Genomic DNA, 24,575 nt, shown 5'->3' with positions numbered 1-24,575 from the left:
AAACTGCAGCCCCAGGTTAGGCATACGGTGTCCAGGGCCAGCCACGGGGTGAGTGGTCACCAGGAGGCGTGGCTTACAGTGTCCTGGGCCAGCCACAGGGTGAGTGGCCACCAGCAGGTGTGGCTTACGGTGTCCTGGGCCAGCCACGGGGTGAGTGGCCACCAGCAGGCGTGGCTTACGGTGTCCAGGGCCAGCCATAGGACAAGTGGCCACAGCAGGTCTGGGAATGAGGCCCCGGGGCAGGGGCACCCCCTCATTTTGCTCCTGCAAACATACACACAGATGAACTAAGAACGCTACCCTCAGCTTTCAGGACAGGTTTATTGTGGGGACAGTCTGCTGCTGAGGGAAAAGGGCCCCGCTGCAGAGGGCACCGGGCCACGTCCAGAACATGGCATGTTAGAGAATCGGACAGCCTGGACTGCTTGTGGAATTGGAGGAAGGGGGTCACTGGCCACTGCTCTGCCTCCAGTGCTGGCGGGGTGGGGGGGGGGGTGCAGACAACAGCAGCAGCCGGAGCTCCTCCAGACACAGGAGTTGGAGGCCAGGTGCAGCCCAGCCTCCAGAGCCAGCCGTCCACCACGGCCCATCTGTGCCGGCAGTGCCCATGACCGACTCGGGACCCCAGCAGCAGGCCTCTGCTCTTGTGCTGTGGAGGGTGGCCAGGCAGTCGGGGTGTCTGACCCCCACAAAGGCTTCATCCAGTGTGGGCAAGTGAAAGGAGCCAGGAGTCCCTTGGGCCAGTGGGGACCAACAGCGCCACCTGCTGGGAGCTTGCTAGAGGCACAGGCCTCTGGGTTTGGCACTTCGGACCCTCAGCGAACACCTCCCTTCCCTTGACAGCTCTCTCTCCAGCCACTCCTCTGGTGGCTCAGGAGAGGGGACACTGGCAGAGTCTTTCCCAGCAGGAGTTCAGGAAGTGACCCAGTGGGTGGCCTTGGGCTGGGAGTGACCCCACTGTCCAGAGCCAGGGGCTGCAGGAATGATTTGAGAAGCCCTGGGAGTGGGGAGAAAGACTGATTTCCGAACCCGTCTGTTCTCAGATAAAAAGCAGTTTTATAAACCCACACTCCACTCCGCGTTCACTTAGTGCTCCCCGGCCTGGGACACCCGCCTTCCTTCCTGATGGGATTCCAGCGTCCAGTGTGGGTTCTGGGAAGAGCAGTCCTGTGTGAGGGCCGACCGCAGCGGCAGGCCCCGGGCGAGGCCCCGGGAGCGTCCAGGGCTCAGGCCCTCCTGCCAGGAACATGATCCATGCTGCGGCGTGGCCCGAGCCCGCAGCACCCACAGGAGCTGGGCCGTCTGCGTGTCCCTTCACATAATTGATATGGTGCCACCTTCTATAGGAATAAAATAAAATAAAAACATCTCATGTCGGGGCTTTCCTCGCTTCCGAATCTGTAGACTCCCAGGAGCATTTTATGCAGCCTCTTTGCCTCTGTCTGTCTCTTAAGCAGCTTATCCGTCCGTGTCGATCCTGTGAGCTGCAGGAGAAAAATCAGGCTCTGTAGGTGACCTGCTTGTTGAAGTGGCCTTACGCTTCCCGTGCCCTGTTCCTCCCGACAGGTTCAGCAGCCACCACGGCCGACCCGGGCTCAAGTCAGCCCCTGCCAGCCCTGCCACGGCCGACCCGGGCTCAAGTCAGCCCCCACGCGCAGCCCCCACCGGCCCCGCCACGGCTGACCCGGGCTCAAGTCCGTGCCCACGCGCAGCCCCCACCGGCCCCGCCACGGCTGACCCGGGCTCAAGTCCGTGCCCACGCGCAGCCCCCTCCGGCCCCGCCACGGCTGACCCGGGCTCAAGTCCGTGCCCACGCGCAGCCCCCGCCGGCCCCGCCACGGCTGACCCGGGCTCAAGTCCGTGCCCACGCGCAGCCCCCGCCGGCCCCGCCACGGCTGACCCGGGCTCAAGTCCGCGCCCACACGAGCCCCCGCCGGCCCCGCCACGGCTGACCCGGGCTCAAGTCCGCGCCCACACGAGCCCCCGCCGGCCATGCCTGGACACTCACACTGCTTTGGTATCCTGAGGGCCTCGCTGTCCGGCACCATCACCTGGTGCAGGACGCCCCGGAACTGGTAAAGCACTTTCAGGTTCTTCTCTTCACCCACACACGGGTCGTAGAACCCGGGCAGCCCGGCCTGCAACACAGCACCCTCCTCAGAGCCGCGCGGTCAGGACCGCCCCCCGCTCCCGGGCCCACTGTCCCTCAGACAGACACGGGAGCTCGAAGAGAAAGAATTCCAGTATGCTGCCGTGTGGTGTAGGCCCTGCCCCACACCAGGCCGGCAGAGCCCTGCCAGACACAGCAAATGGCTTCCTCAAGGAGTCCACTGTGGCCGGAGTTGACCGGCTTTTAGTTTCGTGTGGCGCACAGCCCAGGCTCCGTAGGTAACACACTTGCTAAGGTGGACTCTTCCCAGAGCAAGGCAGGAACAGAGTGAGTGCCCTGAGGACACGTGTGAGCTGTGACCCCCGGGGCGGGCTGGGGATATGAAGGGCCCCCCCCGGCAGCCGGTGTGCGTGTGGTCTTGGGAGCCGGGCTGGCGCTGCTGTACCTTGGAGGCCTCCGTGAGGATGAGCTTCGAGTCCTTGACCAGGCACTGCAGGGGCACGGTCACGTCAATCACCTTCACCTTCTCGCTCTTCTTGCTCTTGTCATTGACGAATTTCCCGTACCAGGCGTTGACGATGATGAGCCCTGAGGACAGACGGGGTCAGAGTAGAAGGAGGGCTCCTCCACACACCTCCCCGCGCGGCTCTGAGCCCAGTGCCCGGCCGGCCCACGGTGGACGCGCCTGCTCACCCATTCTGGACTCTTCTGCCTCGATAATTCTTCGGACAGATTCCTGCATCAGCCGAATCTGCCAGGGAGCAGGTGACCAGCGTCAGGACCCGGCCTGCTCCACCTCTCCGTGGAGAGGCCAGACTCGCAGCCCATGCCCGCACCACACCCCTCACAGGGCAGGGAGCAGATGCCCAGAGTGGGCAGTGGGGGCCAGAGGCACAGCAGCCTGAAATGGACCCCCCCCCCCGCCAGAGGGGCTGCAGTTCCACTCCCTCAGGATCACGGGTGGAGGGTGGGATTCACTGATCAATGGAAAACACACACCAGGGCGTTGCCAGCTCCTCTCGAGGAAGGGCCCACGTCCTCCCTCGGCACCGCTGCACCGCCCTCTGCAGCCACGTGCTCGCTGGCCGTGCCAGGGCCCACACGTCAGGCTGCGTGCCTGGGCGCTGGGCGCACTTCTGCACTTAGCCTTCCTCTGGCCAGAGAACCTGGCAACACGCTGCCCCTTCCCAGGATGGCTCTGCCCCCGTGTCCCACACAAGGCCGTGTACACGAGTGGGCATTCAGTCAGCAGTTTAGGGGCTTGCGTCCCACACTGGGGGACTTGGGGGACTCAAATGCTGAGGGAAGCTGTCAGGGACGTGGGGCAGGGCCTCCCTGCCGCCTGCACCGCGGCCACAGGGGGCCCGGGCGCGGGTGCCGCGCGTGGACTCACGGCCGCCTCTGCCTCCTGCCTCTTCTGCAGCACGTCGGTGGCAGTGTTCTCCCTCTGCTTCTGCAGCTCCCTGCGCGAGACATGGCCAGTGCAGCGTGGTCAGCATGGCCCGGGCCCCCGTCCAGCCCGTCAGGGGGCTCGTGGGCTCCCAGGCCTGGCGCTTCTGAGGCTGGCTCTCCCTCACAGGCTCAGCAGGGCTGGCAGGAAGCTCGCGACACCGCATGACAAGAGTCTCGGGAGGCCTGCCAACCCCCCGGGAGTACTAAATAACATTTTTGGTAGGAACGACTCATGCTACCTTAACAACACATTCTGCAGGGACTCGGGGCCAGCGTGTACCTGTCCTCTCAGGCCTGACCAGCACGCGTTCTGGCCCCAGCCTCCAGCCTTCTCAGGAGTCAGTGCCTGCCTGCGGAGACCCAGAGGCTGAAGGGCGCCAGAGAGGACGCTCTGAGCTCAGGGCTCTATTAAATGAGATAATGAAAAAAATTATTTTTTTATTTGAGAGGCAGAGTTACAGACAGAAAGAGGAAGGGACAGAGAGCGAGGTCTTCCATTTGCTGGTTCACTCCCCAAATGGCTGCAACGGCAGGGCTGGGCCAATCTGAAGTCAGGAGCTTCTTCTGGGTCTCCCACGTTGAGTGCAGGGGCCCAAATACTTGGGCCATCTTCCACTGCCTTCCCAAGTGAATTAGCAGGCAGCTGGATCAGAAGTGGAGCAGCTGGGACTCAAACCAGCACCCATCACCACAGCACCAGCCCCTGAATTAGATCATTTTAAAGGGAAACATGGGGGGCCAGTGCAGTAGATAAAGCCACCACCTACAGTGCCAGTATCCCATAAATGGGTGCCAGTTCGAGTCCCGGCTGCTCCACTTCTGATCCAGCTCCCTGCTAATGCACCTGGGAAAGCAGCAGGAGATGGCCCAAGTGCTTGGGCCCCTGCACTCATGTGGGAAACCCAGAGAAGCTCCTGGTTTCAGATGGGCCCAGCCCAGCCACTGCGTCCACTGGGGAGTGAACCAGTAGATGGAAGATCTGTCTCTCCCTCTCTTTAACTCTGCCTTTCAAATAAAGAAATCTTAGAAGAAAAAAAAAAAAAAGGGCGCCATGGAAGTTGCCGCGTGCTCTGCAGAGCTGCTCCCCGGGAGCTGAGTCAAGGCCGTGCCCAGTGGGCTCGACAGGAGGCTGCAGAACCAGCCGAGACCGCGACTTCCGAGACTGGAATCCAGGACCCGCTCGGCCACACTCAGCACTCGGAACAAGCGGTTCGGGCGAGAGGCAGGAAAGCTGTTCTGGTCTTTCTTGTGGACACGTGTAGGAGGCCAACTACCTGACACACCACGTCTGCTTTCTGAAGGGAGCAAGGACAAGGGCGGGGCTGAGAGCCGTGGGTCCCACGGCAGAACAGTTAACGCTTCCTGACTCCAGCACCAAGCAGTAACTCAGGTCATTGTCCTAATAACCCCTGGGCAACGTCTATTCTTAGCTCCCCTTCAGGCAGCAAAGTTCACAAACACCCCGACATGCTCTGAACTCACTTCTCTTTCTGAGCCCTGAGGTAGGGTTTGATGATCAGACGGTGCATAGCGAAGTAGACCACGAGGGGCCCCACCGTGGCGTAGAAGACGGCGCTGGGGAGGAGCTGGTCCGTCAGATGAATAGGGAAGAAGTAGGTCTGACTGGCCCGGTTTAACCTGTGGAGTGAGCGCAACAAAACACACCCAGCTGAGGCAGGTTTTCCAGGGATGGGTCACAGGGTCTCAGCCGCAGGAAGACAACTCACACACACACAGCACGCCAGCTGCAGGGAACCGCGTCTGCTGGCGCCACAATCCGGTTCCCTACCCCGAAGTTTCACGGCCAGTTCTGCCGCACGTGACAGAGAAAGGTCCCACTGCACGCTCGCCGCAGGGCAAAGTAACAGAGCTGAGGCTTAAAGGGAGCAAATGTCCCCTACAGCTGTGACACCCACGGCTGAGGACTCCTCTGGCCTCTGAAAGTCACACCTGTCTTTTTGTTTGTCTTTTTTTTTTTTTTTTTTGACAGGCAGGGTGGACAGTGAGAGAGAGAGAGAGAGAAAGGTCTTCCTTTGCCGTTGGTTCACCCTCCAATGGCCACCACGGCCGGAGTGCTGCAGCCGGCACACCGCGCTGATCCGATGGCAGGAGCCAGGTGCTTCTCCTGGTCTCCCATGGGGTGCAGGGCCCAAGCACTTGGGCCACCCTCCACTGCGTTCCCGGGCCACAGCAGAGAGCTGGCCTGGAAGAGGGGCAACCGGGACAGAATCCAGCGCCCCGACCGGGACTAGAACCCGGTGTGCCAGTGCCGTAAGGTGGAGGATTAGCCTAGTGAGCCGCGGCGCCGGCCGGACACCTGTCTTTAACTGGCGAGTTTGAAAGGTTCGGGAAGACTGCAGAAGTAGGGAATCCAGAAGGTTCTCTTCCAGTAATGGCCGAGCGGCTCCCACTGGACCAATCATCCTTTCTGGGGCCCAACGGCAGGCAGATGGGGGTACTCAAGAACGGGGCCCCCCCCGCAGGGCTCCAGTGGCTCCAGGTGAGCCGCAGAGAGCCTGGGGTGAGTGGCAGTCTGCCACAGGGGCTGGCTGCACTCTGCAAGGATGCCTGGAGTCACGCTAGATGCAAGGACGGGCGCTCCGAGCAGGGCGCGCTCGCTCGGCAGCTGGCATGTCCAGGAAGGGACCCCCCTGAGGGCGGCAGAGAGCTCTGCGCAGTGCGGGTCTCTAGCTGACGCCGCATCTCGGGGGCGCAGGTGTGACTGACACAAGTGAGTCGCAGCTTGCAGCTGGAGCATAGCCAAGTCAGCCGCACAGGACGGCCAGCGCCCTTGGGAGGGAGTGCCTGCAGTCCCCACGTCTCACTCAGCACTGGGGCACAGGGCCGCAGCCGCACTCACAGGTGCCTGCCCGACCCAGGTGTCAGAGCGGGAGGATTGTTATTAAAGCAGGTGTTTGCACCAGCCTTGGAGAGAGAGGAGAGAAAATATACTCGCAAAGAAGGAGAGAGAAAATCTCACCTGAGCAACAGAAACTGCGGAAAAGCAGCAAGCCTACAGTAACAGCTGGAGGTGACACACCCCGCACAGCTGAGGGGCACCGGGCCAGCTGCCGGTTGCGTAGGTGACACACCCCGCACAGCTGAGGGACACCGGGCCAGCTGCCGGTCACGGAGGTGACACACCCCGCACAGCTGAGGGACACCGGGCCAGCTGCCGGTCACGGAGGTGACACACCCCGCACAGCTGAGGGACACCCGGCCAGCCACCGGTCGCGGAGGTGACACACCCCGCACAGCTGAGGGGCACCGGGCCAGCTGCCGGTCACGGAGGTGACACACCCCGCACAGCTGAGGGACACCCGGCCAGCCACCGGTCGCGGAGGTGACACACCCCGCACAGCTGAGGGGCACCCGGCCAGCCACCGGTCGCGGAGGTGACACACCCCGCACAGCTGAGGGGCACTGGACTAGCCGCCGGTCGCGGAGGTGACACACTCCGCACAGCTGAGGGACACCGGGCCAGCCGCCAGTCACGGAGGTGACACACCCCGCACAGCTGAGGGACACCGGGCCAGCCGCCGGTCACGGAGGTGACACACCCCGCACAGCTGAGGGACACCGGGCCAGCCGCCGGTCACGGAGGTGACACACTCCGCACAGCTGAGGGACACCCGGCCAGCCGCCGGTCGCGGAGGTGACACACCCCGCACAGCTGAGGGACACCCGGTCAGCCGCCGGTCGCGGAGGTGACACACCCCGCACAGCTGAGGGACACCCGGCCAGCCGCCGGTCGTGGAGGTGACACACCCCGCACAGCTGAGGGACACCCGGCCAGCCACCGGTCGCGGAGGTGACACACCCCGCACAGCTGAGGGACACCCGGCCAGCCGCCGGTCACGGAGGTGACACACCCCGCACAGCTGAGGGACACCGGGCCAGCCGCCGGTCACGGAGGTGACACACCCCGCACAGCTGAGGGACACCGGGCCAGCCGCCGGTCACGGAGGTGACACACCCCGCACAGCTGAGGGACACCGGGCCAGCCGCCGGTCGCGGAGGTGACACACCCCGCACAGCTGAGGGACACCCGGTCAGCCGCCGGTCGCGGAGGTGACACACCCCGCACAGCTGAGGGGCACCCGGCCAGCCACCGGTCGCGGAGGTGACACACCCCGCACAGCTGAGGGGCACTGGACTAGCCGCCGGTCGCGGAGGTGACACACTCCGCACAGCTGAGGGACACCGGGCCAGCCGCCAGTCACGGAGGTGACACACCCCGCACAGCTGAGGGACACCGGGCCAGCCGCCGGTCACGGAGGTGACACACCCCGCACAGCTGAGGGACACCCGGCCAGCCGCCGGTCACGGAGGTGACACACTCCGCACAGCTGAGGGACACCGGGCCAGCCGCCGGTCGCGGAGGTGACACACCCCGCACAGCTGAGGGACACCCGGCCAGCCGCCGGTCGCGGAGGTGACACACCCCGCACAGCTGAGGGACACCGGGCCAGCCGCCGGTCACGGAGGTGACACACCCCGCACAGCTGAGGGACACCCGGTCAGCCGCCGGTCGCGGAGGTGACACACCCCGCACAGCTGAGGGACACCCGGCCAGCCGCCGGTCGTGGAGGTGACACACCCCGCACAGCTGAGGGACACCCGGCCAGCCGCCGGTCGCGGAGGTGACACACCCCGCACAGCTGAGGGACACCCGGCCAGCCGCCGGTCGCGGAGATGGTGGTCAGTGCCGTCAGTGCCTGGGTCCAGCTGGTGCTGACCAGCATGGCAGCCAACCCCGGAGTGCACTCTGTTCAGCTGCACGTGGTGCACCACCAGGACGAGCACAGGCTGGCCAGGAGACAAGTCATGCAGGGCCCACGCACTCGAACCCCCACCTGCTGTCCTTGAGGATGCATTAGCAGGGGGCTGGACTGGAAGCAGAGCAGCTGCGACTCAAACTGGCACTGCAACGGGATGCAGTGCCCTGGGGGAGGCTGAACCTGCTACAGCACGCTGCCCGTCAACACGGAAGACCTGTGGACCCCGAGTCCCTGAGGATTTCCGCCAAGAGCGGCACGGGCTGACATTTCAAAAGGACTCTCCTGCGAGTGTGGAGCACAGGCTGCAAGGGGCAAAGGAGAGCAGCTGTGGCCGTGACAGAGAAGGGGCAGCTGTGAGGCTGTGAGAGACGCGGGCACTTCAGAGCAGTGCAGGATGGTTCTGAGCTGTGTCAGCTCCATAGCGAGGGCAGAAGGAGCGCTCTCAGGTGACCCTGAGGCTCCGGCACGAGGCTCCTGCAGGCTGGCGGGCTCGTGCGCCAAGAAGGGGAAGACAGGCTTTGTGGGGTTTGGGCGTCTGCTGGCAGAAGACGCGTCTGCAGTTCTGTTCTGGACGTGGGGCATCCACGATGCTGTCGGAGACCCGAGCAGAGATCTGGAAAGAGAAGCTGGACACCGGGGAACTGGTGCAGATATCAAATTCTGAGGCTGCTCCAATTCCTTATACAAAATGGTGTGGTATTTGCATGTAACTTATGTAGATCCTCTCGTATACTTTTTTTTTTATATATATATTTCTAAACAGGCAGAGTGGACAGCCTCTTGTATACTTTTTTCTTTTTTCTTTTTTTTTTTAAATTGGAGAGAGACACACCTGGAAGTTTTAGCCAGAGCCATTAGGCAACGAAGAGAAATCAAATGAATAACAAATTGGGAAGGAGGAAGTCAAAGCTAGCCCTATTTGCAGATGACATGATTCTATATATAGGGGACCAAAAGATTCCACTAAGAGACTACTCAAACTCATAAAATTAACACACAAAAATCAACAGCCTTTGTATACACAGTAAATGCCATGGCTGAGAAAGAATTTCTAAGATCAATCACATTCACTATAGCTACAAAAAAATTAAATACCTTGGAATAAATTTAACCAAGGATGTCAAAGATTTCTATGAGGAAAATTACAAAACATTAAAGAAAAAAATAAAGAAACCAAAAAAAAAAAAGGAAAAATCTTCCGCTTGTGGCCTGGGAACATTAATATAATCAAAACGTCCACATTACCAATTACAATTTACAGACTGATCCCAATCAAAAAATACCAATGACACTCTTCTCAGATCTAGAAAAAACAATGCTAAAATTCACATGGAAACAAGACCCTGAATAGCTAAAGCAATCTTATAGAAAACACAATACCCAGTTTCCAGATATACTACAGGGCAGTTATAATGAAACAGTCTGGTACTGGCAAAAAAAGACCCGTGTAGACCAATGGAACAGAACAGAAACTCCAGGGTCCAGTGCTATGCACAGTAGGTTAGGCTGAACAACTGCCCATAATGCCGGTCCTGGCTGCTCCACTTTTGAGCCAGCTCCCTACAGAAGGCCTGGGAAAGCAGTAGAAGACAGTCCAAGTGCTTGGGCCCCTACACCCGCGTGGGAGACTGGGAAGAGGCTCCTGGCTTCAGCTCAGCCCTGCTCTGGCCATTTGGGGAGAGACTCAGTGGGTGGAGGACCCCTCTCTCTGTAACTATGCCTCTCAAATAAATAAATCTTAAGCAAAAAGAAACAAAAAAGGGGGGGGGGGCACAGAAAGTCCAGGAATCAATCCACATAGCAACCTTATTTATCTCTGACAAAGGAACTAAAATCATGGGGCTGGTGCTATGGCGCAGTATGGTGATGCCCTGGCCTGGGGCGCCAGCATCCCATGTGGGCGCCCATTCTAGTCCCGGCTGCTCTGCTTCCGATCCGGCTCTCTGCTGTGGCCTGGGAAAGCAGTGGAGGATGGCCCAGGTCCTTGGGCCCCTGCACCAGCGACGGAGGCCTGGAGGGGGCTCCTGGCTCCGGATCGGCGCAGTTCCGGCCGTTGTGACAATTTGGGGAGTGAACCAATGGATGCAGGACCTCTCTCCCTCTCTCTGTGTAACTCTGACTTGCAAATGAATAAATCTTAAAAAAAAAAAAAAAAAAAGAACTAAAATCAATTCCTGGAGCAAGGACAAGTCTTCTCAACAAATGGTGCTGGGGAAACTGGATCTCCACATGCAGGAGTATGAAGTAAGACCCCTACCTTACAGCTTACACAAAAATCCACAACATGGATCAAGGACCTAAATCTATGACCTGATACCATCAAATTACTAGAGAACATTAGGGAAACTGCAAGACACTGGCATAGGCAAAGACTTCTTGGAAAAGACCCCAGAAGCACAGGCAGTCAAAGCCAAGACTGAAAACCACAATCGACAAATGGGATCACATCAAGCTGAGAAGCTTCTGCACTGCAAAAGAAACACTCAACAAGTGACAGAATGGGAGAAAATATTTGCAAACTATGAAACTGACAAAGGATTAATATCCAGAATCTGTGAAGAGCTCAAGAAACTCAGCCATAACAAAGCAAACAATCCATTTAAGAAATGGGCAAAGGACTTGAACAGGCATTTCTAAAAAGAGGAAATTCAAATGGCCAACAGGCACACGAAAAAATGCTCAGGATCACTAGCCATCAGGGAAATGCAAATCAAAACCACAATGAGGTTTCACCTCACCCCAGTGAGAATGGCTCCCATACAGAAATCAACAAATAATTAATGCTGGTGAGGATGTGGGGAAAAAGGTATCTAACTCCACTGCTGGTGGGGATGCAAACTGGTGCAGCCGTTGCTGAAGACAGTTTGGGATACCTCTGAAAGCCGGAAATAGATCCACCACATGACCCAGCAATCCCACTCTAGGGAATTACCCAAACAAAACGAAATCAGCCGATGATAGAGTCATCTGTACCCCTATGTTCACTGCAGCTCAATTTAGAACAGCTAAGACATGGAATCTACCCAGATGTCCATCAACTGATGACTGGACCAAGAAATTATGGTACATATACACTACGGAATACTATGCAGTGATAAAAAAATGAATCCTGTCATTTGCAACAAAATGCATGCAACTGGAAACCATTACACTTAGTGAACTAAGCCAGTCCCAAAAAGAGATACCATATGTTTTCCCTGATCTGTGGTAACTAACAGAGTACCTAAAATGCAATGTACTAGAGTGAAATGGACATTCTGAGGTCTGATGACTGCTTACAGCCCTTGTCTCTACTGTTAAGGAACAGTGTTTTTTTTTCTTCACGCTATTTGTTGAACTCTTAGTGTAGGGTTAATCTTATGAGTATGAACTGAAAATAGATCTTTGTAAAAATTAAGAGTGGGAATAGGAGAGGAGGAAGAAGAAGGGTGGTAACATGGACAGTTCACTATGTTTCTAAATCTGTATATATATGAAATACATGAAATTTGTATACCTTAAATTAATTTTTTTAAAAGACACAGTTCCCATCCCCAAATTCCCAAAACAGCTGGGGCTGGATCAAGCCAGGAACCAGAACTCAACCAGGCCTCCCACGTGGGTGGCAGGAACTGAACTACTCAAGCCATCACCCACTGCCCCCCAGGGTGCACATTAGCGGAGTGGAGGACAGAACATGAACCCAGGCCTGCTGCCTGTGATGTGGGTGCCCCAACCAGTGTCTTAACTGCTGGCGCAAACGCCTGCACCAACGGTGCTATTATCTCCTGGCAGATTTGCTTCAGCCCCAGCTCCCAGCTAACGTGCCCGGGAGGCAGCAGAAGACAGCCCAAGTCCTTGGGTCCCTGCACCCATGTGGGAGACCTGAAAGAAGCTCTTGGCTCCAGATTGGCACAGCTCTGGCCAATGTGGCCAACTGGGGAGTGAACCATCAGATAGAAGACCTCTCTCTCTCTGCCTCTCCTTCTCTCTGTGTAACTCTGACTTTCAAATAAATAAATAAATCTTCAAAAAAATACTAAATAACATCAATGCTATGTGGATAGTTATTATACTGAACTGTTCAGGGACTAATGACAAAAAGAAAAAATCTGTACATGTTCAGTGCAGACACTCCCGAATATTTCAGCCTGAGGTTGGCTGATCTGGGTAGGTGAAACCTGCCAGGTGGAGGGCGACTGTGAAAATAAAGCTGGAGACCCAGAGGTGGAGCAGGCTGCAGGCCCAGCGCGGGGCCTTAGAGCAGGGAGGCGCTGAGCGCGTGAGGCTGACCCGATGCTAGGAACTGAAGATGACATGGAGGAGGACCACGCCCACGGTGGAGCCTCTACCCAGAAGCCTGGGAAACCCAGTGCTGGAGTCCCTATGTAGGCTGCGGGCCACTGAGGGAGAAGCTGTGGAGACCAAGCCCTGACCTGGTGCAAGGAAGGCCAGCGCCCACTGGGGACCCAGTAAGGCTACTCCTGGCGAGGGCTGGGAGAGAAGGCCTGAGTGGCGTGAGTTCAGAGAGAAACGCCCCAGGAGCCAGCAGACACGGTCCTGCAAAGCAGAGGAAAGAGAAGGGCAGACTAGAGCGTGCAGAGGGCGGGGGCACCACCAGAACTGTCTGGTGAGGTGCTGAGTTGAGCCGTGGGCTCCGTCCGCTGTGGCGGTGCTGGTACTGGCGAGAACCAGGGACAATGGTGGTGGAGCAGTCAGGCCTCACCAGCTCAGTGCTGGGCTTTGGCATCCACACTCTGGACAGAAGCAACAAAACCACAAGGCAAAGGCTTCTTCCTCCTCCGTGTGGAAAAGCCCAGGGGAGCTGCCCGCCTTCTCTGACCAGCACATCTGAGTTCAACTTACTTGACTTTGAGGGAAACACCCTGGGGGACTCCAATGCTGACGGCAGCACCCAGAACACTGTGCCTGGAGATCTTCCTCTCGGCGCCATACTCCACCACCGTCCCAAAGAAGCCGGCCCTGTAGGGAGCAGAACGCCACCAGCCAGCACGGCTCATTAATGCCAGTGCCCTCCACCTGGAGGGGCTGCATGCCTACCCCTCCCACGGGGTCCTCAGTTGTGGACAGCACAGAGCTGGTCACCCATGACCCGGTGTTTCAGTCGACTTTGTTCCTGCCACGGCTGAGGGGCACCTGACCCTCATGGCCCCGCGACAGGAGGCGCCCAGAGCACCAAGCACACACAGCCCCATGTGAGCGGGCACTCTGCACGGGCCGGGCTCAGAGGAACCCCTCCACTGACCTGCACACCGGCACTGGCAGCCAGGACTTACTTGAGGGACCCTTTCACGCGAGTCTGGTCATCATCCTGAAACTTGTGCTGATAGCTGATCAGTGCAAAGGAGTGAGGGACTCCCAGCTGCAGAGACAAGAGGCAAACAGGTGCACAGCTAGTCCTTGTGACCCTGGACGGTGGGCCTCGGCCCCACTAGCTGCCGGGCATTTCTATGCACTGGCCTCCACGGCAGGGACCACACGCTGGCAGCTGCAGGGTGGACATGGACCAAATCCATCACTGACATCGCGTGGTCTGTCACCAGCGGAAACATCGCTATGCAGTACGTGGCAGCATTTGAAACCGGGAGATGTCACATAAAAACCTGGCTTTCTAGCTTCTCATGAAATAAAAGCCGACAGTGCCAAGCCTGTGGAGGCCACTGGCGGGCGCTGAGGAGCCTCTGCCCCTGGGGCCTCTGCTTGTCCAGCTTTTCACTGGCTCCCTCACTGAGGGCCACAGTGGCCTCGGCGTGTGTCACTCTGCTTCACGGCTCTGTGTGCCAGTCAGGGCTCCCACCTGGATTCTGTGGGCTCCTCCCACCAGAAGATGGTAAAATGGCGCCTATTTTTGTTTAATCTGATCAGAGCTGCTTCAGGAGCCCGAGACTAGTCTTTCAACACCCTGTGAAGCTCTTGTGGGCTTGCTCCTGAGCACGGGCCCCTCGGCTCACCTGCAGGGCCACAGTGAAGTGGCTGGTCTTGGTGTCCCGGACAATGCTAGTGTTCATGGCTGACTGGATGCCCCACCGCCACTGCAGGTAGCCCACTGTGTTCTTGTCCAGGTTCCGAGCGAGGACCGTGGTGAGGCCAGGCCGGATGCCTCGGGATGAAAACTGCAGCGCACAGTGCGTCGTCACAAAGCTAGGGGCACAGACAGACGTTTGCTCTCAGCTGTTGTCACCTCCTCTGCCAGGCTAAGACCCTGCTCATGCATGAATCCCTGGGCCGCTCCCAGCAAGGCAAGGCAGGAGACCACGGCTCCATCTGCACGGGGAGGAGGGACTCTTCAGAGCTCTCCCTCCTGACCTCACTCCCACCCCGTCTACTCCAACCTCAGCTGTGCCCACAGAGGCATTTGTAAGCCTGTTACTAAGTCCACCCAGCCCAGACGGGCGGCGAGTTAGAATCACTTTGGGGAGGTTCTCAAACGGGTGGCCCAGGGCACAGGGTTCACCAGCTTACTGCAAAACTCTGCTGGCTCCCGCCCCGGGCATTCTGACCTCTGGCAGGGGCTGGGAGGGGTTACAGGGTTTTGAATGTGCAGCAGAGCCTGAGCCCCACTTATTCACTCAGGGCACCCCACGCTGATTCAATCAGACTTTCTGGGTGGGGGCCGGGCCGCAGTGCCCGTGGGCTTCTGCTGGGCACCCACGGCTGCGTACTGACGGAAGATACCAGATCCGCCACTGCACGAACGGCCACGGAAGTTTGCTTCCAAAGGAGTTTAGCCCCATCTTCTGGTCAAAACTGGGTATTTCATTTCACTAACGCACAATACTCCATGCAGGGCAGGAAAGGGGAACAACCAGCTGGTTTTGTGAGTAAACTTCCAGCACTCAATAAATAAACGGCCAATATTTAGTTTCTGTTCCAAGTACTAGAAGTGAACCTCTTACCCTAAAACAATTAACAGGATCATTCTTATCAATATCACTGCTTCACTCAAATCTAACAGCTGGCCATGGCTGAATGAATGAAGTACCAACGCCTGACTCGCCACGGGGCCCCTAGCCAACACCTGTTCTCCAACTCAGTCCCACAGGACAACAGCTACCACCTCTTGCTTCAGCCACTCCAGGGTCAGAGGAGCGAGCACAGAGACAAGAACTACAAGCGAACGTTCCAGAGCGACATTCTAAACACAACTTAAGAACTCGCTGTTTCATGAAAGAGACTCAGCAACTTTGGCCAGCATCGTCCAGAAAACCAGCATTCGATGGGGAGACGAGCAAGGCAGAGCCCAGACGGCGAGCCCAGGAGCACTCCCCAGGGGCTAGGAGCCCGGGAGCAGCTCTGTAACCAGCGTGCTGCTGTGCACCCACCGGCTGGCAGCCTGCATTCTCAAGCCCGGCAGATTCTGGGAACGGAACAACCCCACTGCCAAACCTACCACTGAGGCTGATGACCTGTCACCTGGACCCTTGGTGACCACTCAGTGGACACCTTGAAGCTCAACCAGAATGAAATGGTCAAAAGATTTTCCTCAATGAAGTGTCTTCCAAACTTGTCTGATCTTAAGAATTACCTCGCGGGGGCTGGCACTGGCGCAGCGGGTTAACACCCTGGCCCAAAGCGCCAGCATTCCATATGGGCGCCGGTTCATGACCTGGCTGCTCCACTTCCCATCCAGCTCTCTGCCATGGTCTGGGAAAGCAGAAGATGGCCCAAATCCTTGGGCCCTTGCACCCATGCGGGAGACCCAAAAGAAGCTCCTGGCTCCGGATTGGTGCAGCTCTGGCCATTGCAGCCATCTGGGCAGTGAACCAGCAGATGGAAGACCTCTCTCTCTTGCCTGGACAACCCTCCTGGCAGCCAGGGCTTAGGTCATGGCCCAGTGCCAGTAGCTGGCTACTTCCTGCCCTGGGACAGGTTTCACTTATCTTCCACCCAATACTCTGATGTGAACTTGCAGACATTCCACCCCCAAACGTGCAGCAGACTCCGAGGCACGGCCGTGACCTCTGCTGCCTCACGGACGACAGAGGCAGAGGCTGTGAGAGCTCTGGCACCAGCACCCAACTTTCTCTCTGGGACCAAGAAATGACCCATGCTAAGTGCTTTAGCACTTCAGACCTGAGCCAGTCCCTCACAGAATGGGGAGGGGTCTGTGAAGCAGAGGGTGAGGCCTGGCTGGGACCCCTGCCCCCCTCCCCCATGAGTGCGTGCTCGTTCCAGCCCACACACTGCCCACACTGTCAGCGCTGCGGGTCTGCCCAGTGTGCCTGGTAGCCTTGCAGGACACACAGGATAACCCCACGTGACCCTGACCAGAAGGCAACACAGTCCGCTCAAGGGGGCTCTCTCCTATTTACCATCTTGGCGTGAGATTACGGAACAGCTTGAGACCAAATAACGGCCCCTGGAGGTCTCCAGCTCCAAATTCCAACTGTTTGAAAAAGAAAGAGAAAGTATTAATTGTGTTATTATTCCCCAGCAGCAGCCCAGGTCCCAGGGATGCACCTCTGGTCAGAACCCCACCTCTGGTCAGGACCCCACCTCCGGTCAGGACCCCACCTCCGGTCGGAACCCCACCTCTGGTCAGGACCGCACCTCTGGTCAGGACCCCTGCCTTGGCTTCAACGCCCTTGCCAGGGCTCAGCAGGAGGGGCGGATGCGTCTTCCTGTCTCAACGTCACCTTTGCAGGTGACAATGACTGCTGCCCAATCCACAGGGGCCCAGCTTTCAGAAATGGGCCCCCAAAGGAAACACTGCTCGCCCTGGCGCCCTGGCTCGGGGCATAAGAGGCCGAAGGGCTCCCCACGGCAGAACCACCCTCTGCAGAGCGCCCACGACAGCCACGTGCCCCCACCCCACCCCCACGGTGCCAGCTCCTGCGCCTTCTCACTCTGCTCCCAGTCTCACAGGTGGCTGGGGGTGGTCCTCAGGGGTCTGGTGTCTCCGCCCATCAGCAGTTCCACACTCGCACGGCCTTGGAAGTTACGGCCGGCTCTGGCTGCCTCACTTACTACCCTGGGGGACGTCCAAGGCAGCTCTCCAGTGTTAATTCGATGCAGCTCAACTTGCTCGGTAGCACCAGTGATCCGTGGACCCCAGCGCTGACCAGCAGGTGCCACCTCCTGAACGGCCTGCAGGTGTCTGTGCCAAGGGACAGACGCCGAGGCCCAGAGGCCGGGTTTCTGAGTCGGCGTCACAAAGGAAATCACGCTTTGTGTCCTGGCTTCAACTGCTTGGCAGACTGTCAGGACTCTTCAGGTACGACATAAGCTTTTCTTCTGGGGCCAACTTCTGGAGTCTGACAGCCAGCACCCTGTTACCCAATGCCGTGGCCACCCAGGTCCTTTAGAGGGGCAGGTTCACAAACACGGCTTTGTGTGGGCAGAACACTGCAGCCCAGAGACTTCTTACCTCTCCCCACCCTTTCGCCGAAGTGACTCGCCTGAGCGCAAAGTTAATGGAGCCCCCTCCGTTCCCATTCTGGGTCGAGAGGCTTCCAGACAGGATGGCTGTGTCTGTAGTGGTCAAGGGTGCCTAGGAAACAAATCTGCTGGTAGTAAATGAGTCACAGCAACAGAAGTACAAAGGACAGGAGCCTAATGACCAAGCGCACGTCAAGTCTGAGGCCCACGGCTCGGAAGTACGCAGGGAGGCATTGGCAGTGGCCTCCTTACCTTCCTCTCGTTTTGTCATGAACTATGTGTGGTCAGGAAGGCAGTGTTTGAGAATCCAGGGGAAGCAGAGGGCCAAGAGCTGTACAGGACAGTGAATGCACAGGCACCTTCCCACTGTGGGGGCCCACGCCCACGCCCACCCCCGGGGTTCCACAGGAGACTGAAGCTCTTCCTCTGGCAGCTCCAAGAGGGGCCAAGCTCCCCGTCAGGGTGTGTTCCAGGCTGGCGCACTTGAGAATAAATGACAGAGCTGGGGCGGTGGACCTACTGAGCCCGCCCTCAGGAGAATGGCCGCACGGCCACGTGCCAGTCGTGGGCAAAGATGACGTTTCCGTGGCCCCAGGGCTGGGGTTGCAGGGTGGCTGCCGTCCACACAACGGCTGTGTGGCTGCAGCACACATGTGGTAGGCCTTAAAGCCAAAACCAGTTCTCAGAATCATTCATGGAGGTCTGCTTCCTCTCCTAAAATCACCGAAACCTTGGGCTTCTATTTCCCCCGGAGCACGGACACTCCCTAACGGGAGAGATCTGAGACGCCGGGCATCAGGCCACGGCACTCACGCTGGCTACAGCGCAGGAAAGGTGCTGTGCCGGGAGTGTTCTCCTTTTTAAGTGGCTAACTGCACCCGTTCACCAGTAAAGATGAGAAAAGCCCAGAGCAGCCGCTCATCAGCCACGTGGAGCGCTGTGCCCCATTAACTCGAGCCCTTGCTGTACTTGGAGACCAGTTCTGTGCTTTACCTCGATGGACTGGGATATGTGCATTTTATTAATTTCAATCTGTGGGAAGCCACTTCCTGATACATCTTCATACTCCTCATCATAGCGATCAAAAAGGTCGGTGGCATCCACTCCAACGCTGATGGTTCCCTGGGGCAGAAAAACAGTCAGCAGAAGGGGCTTGTATCTGTGGCACCAGTCAATGCCGCACGGCTTATTGGGACAAGTCATCTGATTTCATGACTCACTGGCCTGAGGTCCAAGTCTCCCTTATCAAGCGCACCAGCATGAATGCCGGCTCCAACCACACAGCGGCAGCACGCCACAGACCTCAGAGCTGGAGAGCGCTGCTCTGACCAGGAGACCAGCCAGCAGGTCTGCACAGGGATGATGTGTCAAGGACAAGTGTTGGGGCTGGCACTGTGGCGCAGTGGGTCAAAGCCACAGCCTGCAGCACCAGCATCCCACACGGGCGCTGGTTTGAGTCCTAGCTGCCCCTCTTTCGATCCCAGCTCTGTCTGGGAAAGCAGTAGATGATGGTCCAACTCCTTGGGCTCCTGCACCCACGTGGGAGACCTGGAAGAAGCTCCTGGCTTCAGATCAGCTCAGCTCTGGTCATTGTGGTCATTTAGAGAGTGAACCAGCAGAATGGAAGACCTCTCTCTGGCTCTACCTTTCTCTGTAACTTTTTTAAATAAATAAATAAATACTTTCTTAAAAAAATTTAAAAAGCTGATTGAAAGAGACAATCTACTGTTGGTTTACCCCCCAGATGCCTGCAAAAGCTGAGGCTGGTCCAGGTTGAAGCCCCAGGCCAAGAGCTCCATATCCAGGCCTGCCCCGTGCTCGGGTCATCATCTGGCTTCCAGGTCCATCAGAAGGAAACTGGGTCAGAGCAGAGGTAGGACTTGATCTCAGGCACTGCTGGCCCCAGCACTAGCGTGCTGTGTCACAGTGCCCACCCCATCTAGACACTCACATCACAAAACACCTTAAGCCTCTCCATGCCATAAACTTACCTTCAAAGAGAAGGAACACAGAATAAATTATCAACAAATGGGAGACTGAAAAACTGCTCTGCTTTCTAAAATTTGAGATAAAGTTATTACAAACAGAAACCTACATCTCTCAAGAAAATACTAAGCTAAAATCTTGCTGATAAAAATGCTCCTGATTCAGAAAATCAATGTTTATTACTATTTTCTTTCATAGTCAGAAGACTTTCCAAATGGGCATATATCGATAAAAAACATGACCATACACATATTTACTAAAGACTGCAGCCCATTTTTTTCTTTTTTAATTCATTTTATTTGAAAGGCAGAGTTAGAGAAACAGACACAAAGAGAGAGAGAGGAGAGAGATATCTTCCGTCAGCTGGTTCACTCCCAGATGGCCCCAATGGCTGGAGCCGGGCTGATCCAAAGCCAGGAGCCAGAAGCTTCTTCCAAGTCTCCCATGTGGGTGCAGGGGTCCAAGCACTTGGGCCATTTTCTGCTGCTTTCCCAGGAGCATTAGCAGAGAGCTGGATCGGAAGCGGAGCAGCCGGGACTTGAACAGGTGCCCATATGGGATGCCAGCACTGTAGTGGGCTGGGTGCGCCAGTTTGATTCCCAGCTGCTCCATTTCTGATCCAGCTCCCTGCTAACACACCTGGGAAAGCAGCAGAAAATGGCCCAAGTGCTTGGGCCCCTGCACCTACATGGGAGACCCGGAAGAAGCTCCTGGCTCCTGGTTTTGGAATGGCTCAGCTCCAGCCGTTGCTGCCATTTGGGGAGTGAACCAGTGGGTGGAAGACCTCTCTCTCTCTCTCTCTCTCTCTCTTTCAGATAAATAAAATAAATCCTTAAAGAAACACCAAAAAACCTGCTCAGCCACAGTGCCAGACCCAGCCCATTTTTTACTGAAGTTTAATTTATGTACTATTATTTAACTATTTAAATAATAAATATTTAATAAATAACAATGAATATTTAATTCAGAGGGGGTGGTGAGGTGGTCTAATGGTACTTAATTTTTATTTTTATTTTTTGACAGGCAGAGTGGACAGTGAGAGAGACAGAGAGAAAGGTCTTCCTATTGCTGTTGGTTCACCTTCCAATGGCCACCGCGGCCGGCGCACCACGCTGATCCAAAGGCAGGAGCCAGGTGCTTCTCTTGGTCTCCCATGGGGTGCAGGGCCCAAGCACTTGGGCCATCCTCCACTGCACTCCCTGGCCACAGCAGAGAGCTGGCCTGGAAGAGGGGCAACCGGGACAGAATCCGGTGCCCCGACCGGGACTAGAACCTGGTGTGCTGGCGCCGCAGGCGGAGGATTAGCCTAGTGAGCTGCAGCGCCGGCCGGTACTTTAACACTGTTGCTTCTCTTGGTTTAGTGGTCAGGCCAGATTTTTCATTTTCTTTTTTCAAATTTATTTGAAAGGCAGAACAACAAAGAGAGACAGGAGACAGATATCTTCCATTTGCTGGTTCACTCCTCAAATAGCCAGGCTGAAGTCAGGAGCTTCATCCTGGTCTCCCACATGGGTGCTGGGGCAGCAGCACTTGGACCGTCTTCTGCTGCATTCCTAGGCAAATAAGCAGGAAGCTGGATAAGAAGTAGAACAGCTGGGCCTCGGACCAGCACTCTGATATGGGATGCCAGGTCACAAGCGGTAGCTTAATCCTCTACGCCACGACACTGCCCTCAGATTAAGGTGCCAGAGTGACTGACCAATGGGCCTTCACCTTGTACCTCCGGCATCTGCCGAGGTCTCATCTAATGATGTGTGAGATGCAGGGGACGCCAGGAGATGGCCAGGATGCCCATCACTCTTCTGTTGCCTTTCCATTTCCAGGCCCAGCGTGCACGATGCTGAGAGCTGGCCGGGCACAGGAACTCTCCCAGCCCCTTGGTGCTGGACCAGTCTGAGATGCTGCTGCCACACGGCACACGGGGCCTTGGCCTGCGGGTGCATGAGGCTGACAAGCCACTGGCCAGCCACACCCACAATGTGGAGGAAACCAGCAGGCCCTTCTGCAGCAGTACTATCAAAGCAGGTGGACACCTGTCAGTTCTGCGACCCCCAAATGAAGGAAATCAGTAGCTGGCACTCTTTAACGGCGAGAGCAAATTTGTTTGGTGTTGTGGAACACTCCCCACCACAACGCTTCACCTGCTGTTGTCATAGGAAGCAACAGATAACAGTAAACAAATGGGCATGGCTGTGTCCCAATAAAACTGCTCATGAACTCTGTAATCTGAATTTCATATAATTTTCACAGATCATAAGTATCCATCTTTTTTTTTCTATTTAGAAATGTGAAACCCATTTTTAACTCACAGATCATTCCAAAACAAGCAGTGTTCAAGTCTGCCAACCCCGTTATAGATCTACAGGTTTGTCCTTTTTTGATAAATCCTTCAGGCAGCAATGGTATTAAAATACTGTTTTTAAAATTAAGTACTAAATTTCATTTTCCCAGAAAGCTGATGAACTTGTGAGTTGAGATGTTTTTCCACATCAACTCTCCTCAAAAACCAGTCTCTGCTCTGCTAAGAGGTACCAGAGCCACTTTCAAAGCTGTCTGTCCTCGCAGGAAGGCTGCACGTGAAAGGAGGCCTGCGCAGCAGGTGCACTTGCACACACCGTGAGCAATGACTTCCCAGGGGGCTCCAGTGGCGGTTCTACAGTGACACACACACTTCCTTCACAAGGGTGCAGCGCACAATGAGAGGGAAGTAGCAGCTGCTTCTGTGCTGCTTGGGGAGTGAACCAGTAGATGAGAACTCTATGTATCTGGCTCTCCTCTCTCTCAAATAAATAAATAAATAAGCGTCCTATTAAGCTAAGAACCCACAGAGCAAAGCATGCTTAAAACGCTTAATGCACATAACGCACACCTGTAAACTGCACTATGGGGAATCAGGCTGCAGCCAGCATTTCCGAACGCTTGTGCATTTGTAAGACAGGAGGACTAATGCATTCCTGCGATGACGGCGACCCGCAGTTCAATACAGGAGGACTAATGCATTCCTGCGATGATGGCGACCCGCAGTTCAATACAGGAGGACTAATGCATTCCTGTGATGACGGCGACCCGCAGTTCAATCCTCCTCATGTTTTAAGTCTATGACTTCCCCTTACACGTGGAGTATAAAAAAACTTGGCCACTCCGAGAACATTTAAGAAACTGTGGTCACTGTGAAGAAAAGCTTACACCGAGGAAGACTCTGAAATGCATCTCCTCAGGAGGGAAACCTGAACAAGTTACAAAGAGCGCCAATGGTTTATGAACCAGAACAGTGAAACTGCACTGCGGCATTTTGGAATGACCTTCAGTTCTGGTGAGACTCTTTTTATGGAGCTCTTTTTAATATTTTATTTTTATTTTTTTGGACAGGCAGAGTGGACAGTGAGAAAGAGACAGGGAGAAAGGTTTTCCTTTGCCGTTGGTTCACCCCACAACGGCCACTGCAGCCGATGCACCGTGCTGATCCGAAGCCAGAAGCCAGGTGCTTCTCCTGGTCTCCCATACGGGTGTAGGGCCCAAGCACTTGGGCCATCCTCCACTGCACTCCCAGGCCACAGCAGAGAGCTGGACTGGATGAAGAGCAACTGGGACAGAACTGGTGCCCTGATCGGGACTAGAACCCGTGGTGCCGGCGCCGCAGGCAGAGGATTAGCCTATTGAGCCGCAGTGCTGGCAGAGCTCTTTTTTTAAAAAAAGATTTCATTTATTTGAAAGACAGTTACAGAGAGAGGTACAGTCAAAGAGAGAGAGAGAGAGGGCTTCCACCTGCTGGTTCACTCCCCAAATGGCCACAAACGGACAGAGCTGAGCCGATCCAAAGCCAGGAGCCAGGAGCTTATTCTGGGTCTTCAGGTGGGTGCAGGGGCCCAAGCACCTGGGCCATCTTCTACTGCTTACCCAGGCCGCAGCAGAGAGCTGGATCAGAAGTGGAGCAGCCAGGACTTGAACCAGTGCCCATATGGGGTGCCAGCACTGCAGGCCAAGGCTTTAACCTGCTGTGCCACAGTGCTGGCCCCAAGGCGCTCTCAGTTTTAATTGGCTGAACTTACCTTCTGTCCTGGGAAGGACCTGAAGAGGCCTACAATTTTGTAGCAACTATTCTGGAACATTGAAGAGATCACCAACACAGGTACTTTGTAGAAAATAAAGTTGTCAAAGGAAACTATTCTGAATGGAGGCTGAGACATATCTGCAGGAATATTGGCCCAAGACACTTCCACATTCTGACAGGAAGAAATTTAGAACTGAGACAGTATTTTCAAAATTAAGAATAATATGAGATGGGGCCTGTGCTGTGGCGGAGTAGGTAAAGCTGCTGCCTGCAAGGCTGGCATCCCATATGGGTGCTGGTTCATGGCTGTACAACAGGATGTGGGTCACAACTTGGCAGAGTCCCGAATTTTGCCATCAGTTTATAATAATGACAATAATAAGAGCTTTTCATACGAGGAATATACCACTGAAAAAGTATCAGAGGGCCACCCAGCTCAACTGAGACCATTGTGATGTTTTTGGAGCTACAAAATTCAAGCAATAGCATGGGAAGTCCTACTATTTTATCCTGAACTAGTGCTAACCCCACCCAGTTTCCTATTACCCAACTGATCAGGTCAGAGCAATGACTACGGCACAACTTGTCAGAAGAATCTGACTTACTTAGTTTGAACTACGCAATAGAAAACCATACACTGTTAAGACTCAAAGGGCTCAGGATCTAAACACAAGACAAGCAGCTGAAGAGACCACTGTTCATCCATCAGTCTTATCCATGAACTACAACCCCACTGGGTCGTCATTTTCCTGGACTAGCAAATGCTCTATTCATAAATCAACTATGTTTTCTATAGCCATTAAGAAGAAGGGGCACC

General features: G+C 56.0%; 1 protein-coding gene across 1 annotated transcript in view; it reads right to left on the bottom strand.

The window, feature by feature from the left end:
* Positions 1–302: 302 nt before the first annotated feature.
* Positions 303–24,575, bottom strand: part of DNAJC11 (DnaJ heat shock protein family (Hsp40) member C11) — a 64,075-nt gene continuing 39,802 nt past the window's right edge. Inside the window, exons 5-16 of the mRNA XM_008265984.5 lie at positions 18,715–18,843; positions 17,711–17,833; positions 16,656–16,729; positions 14,295–14,484; positions 13,620–13,705; positions 13,189–13,305; positions 5,045–5,200; positions 3,504–3,573; positions 2,804–2,861; positions 2,556–2,698; positions 2,009–2,138; positions 303–1,484 (exon numbers count right to left, since the gene is read on the bottom strand). Coding sequence (XP_008264206.3) covers positions 1,459–1,484; positions 2,009–2,138; positions 2,556–2,698; positions 2,804–2,861; positions 3,504–3,573; positions 5,045–5,200; positions 13,189–13,305; positions 13,620–13,705; positions 14,295–14,484; positions 16,656–16,729; positions 17,711–17,833; positions 18,715–18,843 — 1,302 coding nt within the window. The 3' untranslated portion in view covers positions 303–1,458. The remainder of the gene's footprint in view (positions 1,485–2,008; positions 2,139–2,555; positions 2,699–2,803; positions 2,862–3,503; positions 3,574–5,044; positions 5,201–13,188; positions 13,306–13,619; positions 13,706–14,294; positions 14,485–16,655; positions 16,730–17,710; positions 17,834–18,714; positions 18,844–24,575) is intronic.

The sequence above is a fragment of the Oryctolagus cuniculus genome, chromosome 7 (assembly GCF_051225735.1).
Source record: "Oryctolagus cuniculus isolate XC-2025 breed Fujian yellow rabbit chromosome 7, ASM5122573v1, whole genome shotgun sequence".
Classification (NCBI taxonomy): domain Eukaryota; kingdom Metazoa; phylum Chordata; class Mammalia; order Lagomorpha; family Leporidae; genus Oryctolagus; species Oryctolagus cuniculus.
The sequence above is the reverse complement of the archived record's forward strand: the minus strand, read 5'-3'. Positions and strand labels throughout refer to the sequence as shown.